At 42.8% G+C, this 13,198-nt stretch overlaps 1 protein-coding gene across 1 annotated transcript in view; it reads right to left on the minus strand.

Moving 5' to 3' along the window:
- Positions 1-632: 632 nt before the first annotated feature.
- Positions 633-13,198, minus strand: part of MTCL3 (MTCL family member 3) — a 31,351-nt gene continuing 18,785 nt past the window's right edge. The window contains exons 5-7 of the mRNA XM_087817604.1: positions 4,794-4,865; positions 2,379-3,557; positions 633-893 (exon numbers count right to left, since the gene is read on the minus strand). Coding sequence (XP_087673730.1) covers positions 783-893; positions 2,379-3,557; positions 4,794-4,865 — 1,362 coding nt within the window. The 3' untranslated portion in view covers positions 633-782. The remainder of the gene's footprint in view (positions 894-2,378; positions 3,558-4,793; positions 4,866-13,198) is intronic.

A 13,198-nucleotide genomic window follows, 5' to 3' on the forward strand; every position in this document is an offset into this window, starting at 1 on the left:
TTCTGGCATATTTCCTGTTCTGGAAGCAGTTCTGTGTGACAATCTATTATACAGGGCAGGACTCCACGCAACAAACTTGATTAACAACATATGGCTCCAAGTATAACAGGTAAATGCAGAAATGCAGGTTTGGTTGAAAGCTGGTCAAATGCAGTAGGATGGGTGGGGGTAACTATATTCTCAATGAACTTAGGCCTAATACACTCTCATGCTTCAAAACACGTCTCTTTAGACAGAACACCATTAACATTGCAACCAATTACTCAGTTTCCATGAGGATCACATTTCACTCATTCACCAAATTTTCATAGATATTATTGGATATCAAAATTTTCCTCTTAGTCTGATGTAACTAGCAAAGGTAGTTATAAGCCTACATATTTTTGAGAAATGTACCCAACTTGGGAATGTCTAGCTTTTGAATTATCATAGTAGTCAATTACTGAGAAATAACTGAGAGATTTATTCAGTTTTTATAGTCATTCTGCCAATGATTTATCAAGAGTACAAATTAAGATGTAAAAGATAGAAGCACGAATTAAAATGATTTATATATATATGAAAGTCACACTTACTTCCTTACCTGAAATATTTTAGTGCCTGGGCTTCTTATTGAATTTGGTAGTGTGGTAAGATGGGTCTTTTTAAATAAACTAAGCAGTCTTCAGTGTTTTTATAGCATTGGTTACTACAGAAATTATACTTCTTTTTCTTCTTGTCTTGAAGGATGAACAAAATAAACAAACTGAAAATACTACAATGAATGGTAAATGATAAAAAATTTACAGTACAAAAAACAGCGTAAAAAGGAAGACAAGTTTAAATATCGTTGTGTAAGAAAGTGATGAAAATAATACAAGAATGAGAATAAGTAAAATGATAGGCTGGAACATCTGGGAAGGTAAATGCAAAGACAAAGAGAAGAACCAATTAATAATAATTTCAAAAACTTACATTGATAGCAACTGTTCTAAGCATTCATTCAACCTCAGATAAAGCAGAACACTCCCTCAGGCCTCTATTTACCAAATCTGAAAGCCTATTATAATGCACAGCGCTTTCTCTCACTCTCATCTCTCCTTTTTCCCCCAAGGGTACAACTGAAAAATCACATGCTCAAGATATCCAAAAAGCTGCAACAAGGAAACTAAAAACCAATTTTTTGATACAATAAATAGAAGGAAGAAGCCTCAACATTTAAACAATTCAACAAGCTTTATCATAAGACTATCTTTTCCTTCCACAGCAAAGCAGAGCAGCATGCAAGCTCAATAAGGGCTGCGATTTTTCTAGTCGTCACTAACAGGCAGTTAACGTCAGTCATGCTTCTGGGTATAAACTGATTTTTAAGTTTAAACCTCTTGCATGTCTTAAAAGCCACGCATGCTGTTGTACTTCCACGGGTTCTCCAATGGATACAGGATGCCAGGCCTGCCCCAGGGGGCGGCACTGCCCATTTTGTTTTATGAATTATCTACTTAGGTGGTTGGTTAACTCTGACAAAATGCATTGGTCTTTGGCCACCATACCTGGCTAGAGCGGCTCCGTCCAATTCATCGGGCGTGCCTCTACAAACTAGGACGAAGGAAAAACGCTGGGTTTCCCTGCTCGGGAAAGGTTATTCCTATTTCTCTGAATTAGTGTTGCCGTCAGGCTAAAGTAATAACACTCCTTCCCCAGTCCTGAGACTCTCCACTACAGAGCCGACACTGATACTTTCTAGAAGTCATGATTATGCTACTTCAGCTTGTGGTCAAGGAGCAGCTTCCATTTATTCCTTTCGGTCGGGCTCTAGACACAGTATCACCTCTCTTCTCTGCTGGTTTCTACGTTTACCAGTAGTGATGCATCCGCTCAGTAAATATATATATATATATATATATATATATATATATATATATATATATATATATATTTTAAACTCAGTTTTAATCTTGGCTCGAAAATGGCAAACCAGCAATTGAAGATTCCTGTTAGGGATCTTCTTGCAGCTGGATCTACTAGAATCAGTGGAGCAATAAGGAAAATGTTGACTAATAATAATAGTAATCAATCTCAAAAATCCTTTCATCTTCACAGAAAAGCCGGGGGTAGGGAAATAAAAAGTTTCCCCTTAAAAGCAACAGAGGGTAAACGGTTAACCAGGTAATCGGGTGATGAGAACCTCAGGCCGGGAGGAGGGGCAGCGTGGAAGGACCGCGCGCCCCGGGCCTCCGCGCGCCCCGGGGCCTCCGCGCGCAGCCGGGCGCGCAGCCGGGGCTTCTCCCCAGCGGGGCGCGGGGGGCAGGGCGCGGGGACGCCCCCCCCCCCCCCCCCGGGGCCCGCGGCCCCCGGGCCAGCCTCGCCATCGCCCTGGCTCGCAATAGGCACAGCTGTACCTGACTCACGGATATGGGCTCCTCGGCGCCGCGGTCGTCCGCGGACTTGGGCACCTCCAGGCGGTCGATGAAGCTCTGCAGCTCCTTGCGGAAGGCCTTCATCTGCGCGTTGATGCGGTAGAGCAGCTCGTGCTCGCGGATGCGGCTGCCGTCGTCCTCCTCGTCCATCAGTCCGAACAGGTCCCCGTTGGCCACGTAGATGCGCGCCTCGGTGATGATGGTGCTGGTGTCGGCGATGAGCCGGTCGATGGTCTTGCCCAGGCGCTCGGCCTCGGAGCGGATGTCCTTCATCTGCTGCCGGTCGGAGAAGCTCTTGGGCCAGGGCCCGGGCGCGGGGTAGAAGGAGCGCGTGGGCGTGAGGCAGCGGATGTTGCGCACCTCCTCCGAGTCGCTCTCGCCGCCCACGGGCCCCTCGCGCTTGCGGTGCGGCGGCCGCGAGTCGTCGTCGCTGCCCTCCTTGCGGCCCGCGTCGCTCTCGGCGTCGCTGTCGCGGGGGCTGCCGCGGATGCCCAGGTGCGAGGCCAGGTCGTAGCGCTGCATGTTGGACATGAGCACGCGGTTCTCGTACTGCAGCTGCATGACCTTGCCGCTCAGCTCGTTGATCTGCAGGCGCGCCGCCTTCAGCTCCTCCTGCAGCGCCTCGGTCTTGGCGCCGTCGTGGTGCCGCGCGCTCTCGTGGGCGCCGGACTTGAACTTGTACTTGTTGAGCTCGGCCGTGACGCGCCTGTTCTGCTCCTCCAGGTCGGCCACGTTGCGCCGCAGCAGCTCGGTCTCGTCTTCCACCAGCTGCAGGTGCTGCCGCAGCTCCGACAGGGACTCGCTCTGCTCCCGCAGGCGCGGGTTGGCCGCGCCGTCGAAGTCGTCGCCGCGCAGGTCGTCCAGCTCGGCCTTGAGGCCGCGGTTCTCCACCTCCAGCTCCACGATCTTCCTGCCCAGGATGTTGGCCTCTTCCTCCACCAGCCGCAGGCGCAGCTTGAGCTCCGCCTCCCGGGTGCTGGGCGGGCCCCCGGCCTCGCCCTTGGGCAGCGGGCTGTCCAGGTCCCCGTAGAAGGACCGGTACTTCTGCAGCTCGTGCTCGAACCGGTCCTTCTCTTTGTCGATCTTGGCCATTTTCTTTCTCATCAAAGCAGCTTCTTCTTTGACGAACTGCAGCTGGCATTTCAGGTCCTCATTGTCCTCCTCATTGGGGAACAGAGAAAAAGGGGGGAGAGCGGTTTTTTTTTGTGTGTGTGTTTTTTTAATGTAAATCAAGAAAACCACCAAAAGGACACCTGCATAAACTTTCACACGGGGAAACGTAAGACTAGGCTCACAGGGCATTAAGAGAAACAAACTGCTGGGTAAAGCGGACTTAAGATTTTAGACCAAATTCGGTGGGAAGAGGGAAGCGGCGCGCAGCAGGCTCGGCGGGTGGCCAAGGCGCCCGGCGCGGAGGCGGGAGCGCGCGCAGCCCGGCGCGTCTGAGCCCATCAAGGAACCTGAGGGGACTGTGCGAAAGGGGGCACGGATCCTGCTGCAAGACTCCGGCCTATAGAGATCCTTCTGCAAGTACCAGAACAGAGCGGGTAGAGAGAGGAAAATAAACACTTAATATGTTACGCTTTTCAAAAATATGGTCCACATCAACTTTTTCAAATTCTGTCTATTTAAATATTGCTTTAGTTAAAGTTAATATCTAATGAGAAAACCCTTTGAAAGCATTAAAGAAAAAAAAAGCATGCTATAGCACCCCAACATGTGCATCTCAAGGTCAATATCTAGCCGAGTGTATTTGGAGAGCCGCTAGGTCACCTCTGCCTCCAAGAATTCCCTCTTCTGTTGTTTTCAAATCACCTTCATTACGGCTCCCGGTACCTTCTGCTCACCCTAATGGCATAACGAGCCTTTACCGTGGCCTTGTTGCCAAGGTTCTTAACCGGCCCACGTTGAAAACATCTTTTATGTTCTATTTTTATCCTTTGGTTGCCTTTCTTTTGTTTCCCCAATCACGGGGAATTACTTCAGTCCAGGACTGGAGAGCCACCAGGAGCCTCTTCTGTCCCCTCTGCCATCCCTTCCTAGCACATTCCTTTCTTTACTCTCCCTGACACCACAGGGACAGCTATTCTACTGACCTTATTAATTATGAGCAAACAAGATTAGCACCATGGATACAGTTCTCAAATACGGGAGCACACAAAGGACTATGACATTTTGCTGTGTGTAGGTGCGATAATAGCAGGGATGCTAGTGCTAGCCGTGTAAGCAAAGACACTGAACGCTTCCTACCGCCTGCATCTACAGCGACAGTCAACGTGCACCCTTAAACTGTGTTTTACAGGAGTGTGTCTGGATGTTATGTCTACTTATAGAAGTGGCTCATGACCTGCGTTTATGGGTGCTTGATGTACCAGTTGAAGTTTTAGTTCTACATACCTCTGTGGGAGTCTGTTGGGCCTTTTTTTCAGATTTTGGCAAATCTTTGCTTCCTCTTCTCTTTAAGGAAAGCTGAAACAAGGCACGGATATATTTAGTTTCATAGACTATGGTTTTCATTCAGTTTGATATTTTTAAATACTCTAATCTCATATGACAAAACCAAGCCAAGTGAAAAGTGTTAGTTCAAAAATTATACGGGAGAAAGATAACCCAAGCCAGATAGATCTAGATATATTTTTACTTTGGACTGAGATACACATCACAGTAGAAAAGGAGCTTGCAATGATCTAATTAATTGAGAAATACAGGAAACCTACTGTGAAAATGCAGAAAAATAACTTGGACTAAATTTAGGTCGATGACTCAAGGTATTTCAAATGGGAGCAAATTCTTGTTAGCATTCTACATCACTAATGAAAAAAAGGGGTAAGTTGGAGTTAGGTTGCGATAAGACTGCAAAGAGAAGCTTTCAGTGGATTTATGTAGAATTTGAAGAATTTCTTTCCTCAGCACACATCCATGCAAACACACACACACAATATACACATACACACCTGCGCAGTACCACGGGGAACGGGAGGGGCTGCAGCGAAGAGGGCACACTCCACGTAAAGGAGCGGGCAGATTGCTGGGATACAGGAATGTGGGCTTTTCAAGAGGAGCTGGAAATCTGCAATGTTATGTGAAAATCTCTCCCATTTTATTGGTTGGTCCTAATTAAAATTCAAACAAACACACTTTGTAGGTCAAATAACACAGATCCAGTGCCAAGTCATTTCATGGACTCGCAGTACGTGACCTCTGGTGCTCAGTTCCATTTCTAAACACCAACATAACAAGGAGGGGTTCTCTGTATAAATGATAATCCATGTGTATGAATATCTATCATATACCAGACATTGAGCTGGAGACTCAAAAATCAATGAAATAATGCACGTACCACTAAATAGCCCGTATTTAGCATGGGAGACAGGGAAGCAAACAATTACAGTACAAGTTGTTAAACACCATGCTTTCGGTTCTGTGAAGCAAGAACTTTGTCTTATGTGGCATCACCACACTGCGCTTGTCACACGATGGACGGTGAAAAAAAATTGCTGAACTAATGGGTGAATATAAAAAATGAGGTGTGAGATCAAAGAGGAGCATGGGGGTAGAAACTGACAGTAAAAGCAGGCTTAAAGGCCTCTGAAAAGAGGAGTCTTGAATTTGCAAAGAACTGCAAATTAAATTCTTAATTTCTAACCCCCACCCCGTGTCAGATGCAGGCATAGGTTCAGGCACAGGAGGCACAGAAAGCACGTTGCGGCAGTGCTTTCATTCAGTGCGAAACGGAAACTACAGAGCCAAAGGAATCGTCCATGTGGTTATTTCTAGCTCCTACAGCTAAACATTCTCTATGTTGCTTGAAACAAAAGCTGTGGGGAATGACTCACCAAAACCAAAGGAGTCCCAGGAAAACCAAGGATATAGCCAGCTGAACTAGGGAATCCTGGAACATTCTCTGTAGTGGCTACCTTCAAAGAAGCCCCGAATGCATTTTATTTCTTATCAGATGCTTTTACTTTGAATTTATTCCATTACATATTTATTTACTGTTAACTAATGCACTTCATGAGGCGCCTGTGATACAATAAGGAAATGAATATAGTCTCTGCTCTCCATGGGGCTCCTTCTTTATTTGGCATTTTAGTTTACAATTTAATAGTCTGATGAAAGCAATAACATATAAACAATACTCATTGCCATGGATTGAGTACTAGTTCATGTCAAACACTCTCAACTAATTCCTAAACACCTCTGTTAGCCTAACTTTGCAGATGGTAAACTAAAGCTTGGAGAAGTTACATAAACTGTTTAAAGCAGGGTTCTCAAAGTGTGATCCTCAGAACATCATCAGTGTCACTTGGTAACTCATTATAAATGCAAATTTTCAGGACCAATCCCGAACTACTGAATCAGAAACAAGCTCTCTGGGTGATTCTGACACGTGATAAAGTTTGAGAAGCACTGGTCTAAAGTCACTGTTTGGTAAGAATCCCATCTTGACCCAAGTCTTTCTAATCTTTCCTATCTATTAGATCACAAAGGAGAAAGGCTTAATCCCATCTGGGGCTGGAGGTGATACAGGGAATTCAGGATGATTTCCAGAGAAAAGTTAACGTCTTGAATCTGAGGAGTTAGCCAGTAGAAGATGGAGAGGGGAGGAATGGAACAAAAAGCATTCCATGAAGAAAAGCCATTTCTGGGCCACAAATAAATTCAGTATGGCTGTAACAAAGAGTGAGGAAAGGAGTGACGTGGGATTTGGCATAAGTCAATCTTGAAGGACACTGAATAAAGTTTGGATTTCTTTTTACCAAGGTCAAAGTATTGCACTAAGGACAATTAGGGGTATTAAAAGGGTTTTAAGCAAGAAGTGTCCATAATCAGACTGTCCTAGAAAGAGTACAAAGACACAAAGGTGGCAGTCCAAATGGCCCTGAGGTAAAGGCATGACATGCAAAGGAAATGAAGAAAAGTATGCTCTGGTTCTCAGAACCACCCCCCCCCTTTGTGTTTCATTAATTCCACAGGTATTTGTTGAGTTCTGTGTATATATATATATATATATATACTACTCTATGGCATACAAATATGACTGAGAAATATTTTACTCTCCCCCCAAAAAGCTAATTGTTTATGATGATAAAAAGGAAGCAGATAAGTAGCTAAAACAGAAAACAGAATTAACTAAGAGAATGAATTAAGAACAAAGAATTGAGAGAGCAAAGAAGTATCTATGATTCCAGATCTGGGGAAATCACAGAAAATCACCCAAAGGAGCTTATTTCTGAAGAGTGTGCAAAACTTCAGTGGAAATAAAAACCAGTGAACAGCAGAAGCAAAGACTTGGAGAAAGAATGTCTTATGGCTCCACTGACTTCTGAAGAGAAATAATGGAAGTAGAGACACTTTAGAGAGAGGTAGAAGACGACACTGAAAGGACTGAGGTCAGCTTGTGGAGAAGAGAAATTTAGACTATCCTGTGGGCAAAGTTAAAATGAGCCTCTAAATTAATTCAGGAGAAATGCTGAAACTAGGCCACTCTTTCCCAAGAGGCATTTTCTATTTCACTTTTATTTAACTATCACTCAGGTGGCGTGTCAAACTCAGATAAAGCTCTGAAACAAGGTTTTCCCTGGAATAAAGGTATATTGCCTTTAAGGTGCCTCAAGGACTGTAAGTACCTTTAAGTATCACATTTACATTTTCAATAAATAGTTCATCAGCTTTTCATATTCTAGTAAGTTTTTATTAAGTTTCTGACTCTAATGAAACCAAGATGAAAGATTCATTGGGTAGAGAAAGTTGGAGGAATAATGTAAGTCCAAAGAGTCCCTTTTCTATGAGGATACAATGTCCTGGCCTCCCTGTTTGACATCCTGGCCCAACTTTACCCACTATGTAGAAAGACCTCTATAAGGGGAGCAGTTTGGGAGGCTAGAACCAAATCTCCGGTTTTCATCTTTGCTTGCAGAGCAGGCACTTCAGATGGTTCTCTAGAGAAAAATGCTGAAAACACGCCTTGTCCACATCTTAATTCTTTGCATTCCCAACCTCAACTTGTCCCAAAGAGGCTGCTGTTCTTTTTAGCCACACAAAGGCCAGGAATTAGAGAGTTTTGCCAAAAATTATGTTTGCACAGCAATCATATAAAATGGATTATTTGTGTTCTAAAAATGTTTTGAGCCCGCCTTTCTTCCTCAATTGAAATTTGGACCGCTTCTTAATTAGCAGCATGTTTACATTTTCAACAGTTAAGTAACGGGGAAGAACCTCTCAAAAATGTTTTTGAAAGACATGTTACGTGCATAAAATTCTCTCATGTTTTTGATAAAATTAGAAAGAAATCCATTTGTATGGTGATTAAATCAAGAAGTAAACTATAACCGTATATATCTAGGATTTATTGGGCACTAACTACATGCCAAGCACTTTTCTGAGAACCTAATATTTATCCACTCATTTAATCTTACTACAGTCTTCTGAGTTTGACAGCATTATCTGCAGCACACAAAGGATAAGTCACTCAGTGCTAGAAACAGGATATAAGTTATTCAGCTTCAAAGCTCTTGCTCTGAACAACTACATTACACTGTTATTCCAAAAGAAGATAAGGGTCGGGCTGTGTTATTTCCAAGTATTTCCTTCTCTGTGCTCTTAACCTGGCTGCATGGGCTTGGGGGCACTAGTGTACATTGATTACACATGAGCAATGTGTTTTTGTACTTTCAATATAGTCAACACAGTAGTCACATACTCACTCATTGTTTCTCAGAGTCATCCTGTAAGTACATGTGACTTCAGGGCAGCATTAGGAGGGAACCATGGGGATTTCTGACTGAAGGCTGGAGAGAAAAGGCACTTTGGCCCTGCTATGGTCCAAATCCTTTAAAATTCGTATGTTGAAACTCTAATGCCCAATGTAATAGTGTTAGGAGGTGGGGACTTCAGGAGTTGCCCTCATAAATGGGATTAGTACCCTTATAAAAGAGACCCCACAGAGCTCCCTAGTTTCTTCCAGCATGTGAAGATATAACAAGTCTCTCACCTAGAAGAGGGCCCTCACTTGGCCATGCTAGCAACTTGATCTTGGACTTCCAGCCCCCAGAATCGTAAGAGAGAAATTTTGTTGTTTATAAGCCACTCAATCTGTGGTATTTTGTTATAACGGCCCACATAGATGAAGGCAGGCTCCAACCCATTTGGAAGGGAACAGGAAGGGCTCTTGTACCTAAAAGACCAAAAAGACCTCCTCCTTTCCTTCTCTGGTAGGTATCACTGACACCTACCAGAGAGCCCGGCAGAGGTGGCTCAGGTGAGGGCACCCAGAGAGCTTGCTCATGACCACATTCTCCATTCTCTTCCATGGAAGGGTGAGGCAAGATCCAAGCTCTATACTAAGTCAGGATCTTGGGGGCCAAGGGAAATGTGAGGAAAGGAGGCATCCCAGGATGACTACATCTTGGGATTCTTCTGTGCAAAGTCTTCCAGTCATTTTCCATCTCACTCAGCGACAGAGTCCTGCTTTACTAAGGGATAGGAGACCTCAACTGGATCTATCCTAATAACGCTATGAAAAGACTTGACCAGGCTTCCACCCACACTAATTAAAATAGATTCTGGTTTTGGGCCCAGGCATTCTGTCCAAAGCTCCCAGGGTGAGTATAATATGCAGCTGGCTCTGAGAACCACCACCCTGCTCTCGGTGGTCAGCCCCACCCCTACCCCAAACAAGCTCTCAGACCCCATCTCCCACCATATGCCTCCCTGCTTCCCTTGCTTTGGTGTCACAAATATCCTCATGGTTCCTCAAACATGCCAAGCATGCTCCAGATGTGGGACCTCTCCCCTGCCTGCAACACTCTTCAGGGTCCCTAATTAGAGAACTTTCCAGACCACTTTATATAAAATAATAAATGCTCCGCTCTCTTGCTCCTTGTAACCCTTGTCTTCCTAACTCTGCTTTATTTTTCTCCACAGCTCCTCTCACCATTGAACTTGTGTATTTGTCTCATGCCTGTCTCCTTGTTCTGGAATGTGAGTGGCACCTGCACAGACTCTTTGCATTGTCCTCTGTTAGAGCTCCAGCTCTTAGACCTCCACCTGGCACAAAGTAGTTGCTCAGACAATGTCAGCCGAACAAGGAAATGGCTCCGTCAACCTTATTTCTTACACAGGTTTGTTTTTGAAGCATCCTAACCCAAGAAGTTGATTGAAGGTTAAAACAAATAAAAGTCCATTTTCAAAGTCCCATTCAAAGTTTGGAAAAATAAAAATATTTTCAACCTTTTCAACAGAAAGATTAAAGGGCAAAAGATATGAGTTGAAAAGTATTTAAAATATAATATACCTTTATTCTGTTCTATTACTTTTCTTGTTTTTTACCAATCTATTTTCTCCAGTGTCATAAATAAAGATTCTGGGTCTCAAAATCGTTTTGTAAAGGATACCTGGTACCAATATTCTTGGATGGCATGTACACCTTCACAGCTTTTATTCATCAGCTTCTCTCCCACAATCACTCTTCTGTCCCTAACCCTTCAAGTCTGCAGACTGCCTCTGCTTCTGTCTTCCTGCCCTCAAGCCCAGTTCACACTTCTCCAAGTTGCTTTCTAAAGAGCCCTATTTGGGAGGAACCAAGTCAATGACTCTGCCGACTCTTTCACTTTCCCTAGCCTTGGGAAAATGTCAATGTAATAATTCTGATTTCAACTAAGTTACTTTCCATGCAATATAATTCAGTAAGTGTTTCAAAAAAAAAAATCTGAAAATTATGAGCATAAAGGCATCTATCCTTTGGACCCCAACCAGAGTCTATTATACATTAGACTTAAGACTTTTATTAATGATTAAGGCTTCCCAAAATAAATCAGTTTACAAAACTGGCTGTATTTTACCCCTGCCAATGGGCAGTCAATTCGTAATGTGTCCCATTAAAAGGCAGAGTCTATTTCTATACCTCTTCAAACTGGGCTGGCCTTGTGACTTGCTTTGACCAATGTGATGGCAGTAAAATGTGGTAAGAGATGACATGCTAGTTCTGACTCTACCCTCTAGAGACTTTGCACACTTCTGCTCACTCTCTTGGAAACATGCTGCCTCATGGGACAAGTCTGGGATCGGCTGCTGATGAAAGGAGCCACATGGCTCAGTTGTTCCCATTGTCCCAACCAATAGCTACCCAACTCCTAGAAACAGAGCTTCCCTGCCCCTCTGGGCATGGCTCAGCAGTTGAGCATCAACCTACGATCCAGGAGATCGAGGTTCAATTCCTGGTCAGGGCACATCCCCAGGCTGTGGGCTCGATTCCCAATGACTCTCTCATCATTGATGTTTCTTTCTGTCTGTCTGTCTCTCTCTCCTTTCCTCTCTCTGAAATCAATAAAGATATATATAAAAAAAGAAAAAAAAAAGAAACAAAGAAACAGAGCTTCCCAACTATCAGCTGAATATATGTGGGGACCCAAATGAGACTAGAAACCCATAGACAGGACCACAGAATTATGCAAATAAATGACTTGTTCTAAGCTACTACATTTTGGGATGTTTTGTTACATAGCAAAAGCTGACAGACACATTTACAAAATACCATACAAAATACCATGGAGATTAAAAAAGGCATTAAGCTAATGAACTCAGTTGATACTTGTGGGAAAAAATCTCTTATTCAAATTTCAGAAAAGCAAAAACATATGTAAAAGGCCAAAAAACCCCAACAAACCCAACAAAACAACAAACAAAAAAAACAGTTGAAGATTTCAAAAACAGAAAAAAAGTGAATCTCAATTTACTTTACATGATTCTATTTTCCCCTGCTTTTGTCAATATTTTAATTCCATAAAAATTTTTAAATAAAACTGAGCTTTAAATAAATTATTATAAAAGCTCACCTTTCAGTTCTGAATTGCAGATGATTCTTTTAATAAAAGTAGGTGTTCAATTAGCACCAAAGGTGTGATATGAGTTAAAAGCTAATAAAGTTCATTCTAACAGTCAAGCTTTTACAAGGTCTGGCTCAGCACATTTTTTAAGCTGTTTGTTTATTTGAACTTAGCTTTTATTATTTCTTTTCAGAAAAAACTGCTGTACACCTACATCTTTAAGTGCTCCCTGGATCTAGGTTTCTAATTTATACCTGTCAATTCCATCCCTCGTCTTGGCAAATTTTGTTTGTCCTTCTGTTTCTATAGTTTTCCTATGCTGGGGAAGAAAAATATCTTTAATTTTACAAGTTTTTTACTTAAGTCAATTTACAGATTTGACACATAAAGACAAATTCAAAGGAAGCTGTACCCAGAAAATTCTCAATTGTAATTCAAGGATTAGATGTTCCAAATTTCTGCTGATTGATAGTTAAGAAGGCCAGAATTTATTCAAGAATAGAATGGAGGAGAGAGAAAAAGAAATTCATTATTTATTCATTTACTCTAAGAAACAATCTTGAAAGATATGGGAAAGGAAAATGATCAACAGTTAAAATCAGGGTTTGTTTCCAGAAGATACTAATAAATTTAAAAAACAAACAAACACACAACTGTGAACTTTCCATTCTTGGGGAAGATGGTGATCTTCTGGATATCATTATGGAGCTTCATGTCAGAAAGGTAGAGAGGTGTCTCTACCATACAGAAGTGTATGTTCCCGAGATGCAGCCCCACATCTGCAATAAATAACTCAACCCTCTTCTGCCAGAAGGTAATCTCCTTCTGTCCCTTAAGTCCAGGCCCCATTCCTATTTTCTGAGTTATAAGGCTTCTGAGCTTATTTTTTAAAACTCCAGTGAATGCTTAAACAAACACTTTCAAAAGCTAGAAAAGCTATTTTTCTGCTGTAAAAACCTCGGACCAATGACAAAT

Source organism: Miniopterus natalensis, chromosome 5, assembly GCF_054644295.1.
Source record: "Miniopterus natalensis isolate mMinNat1 chromosome 5, mMinNat1.hap1, whole genome shotgun sequence".
In the NCBI taxonomy this organism is placed as follows: domain Eukaryota; kingdom Metazoa; phylum Chordata; class Mammalia; order Chiroptera; family Miniopteridae; genus Miniopterus; species Miniopterus natalensis.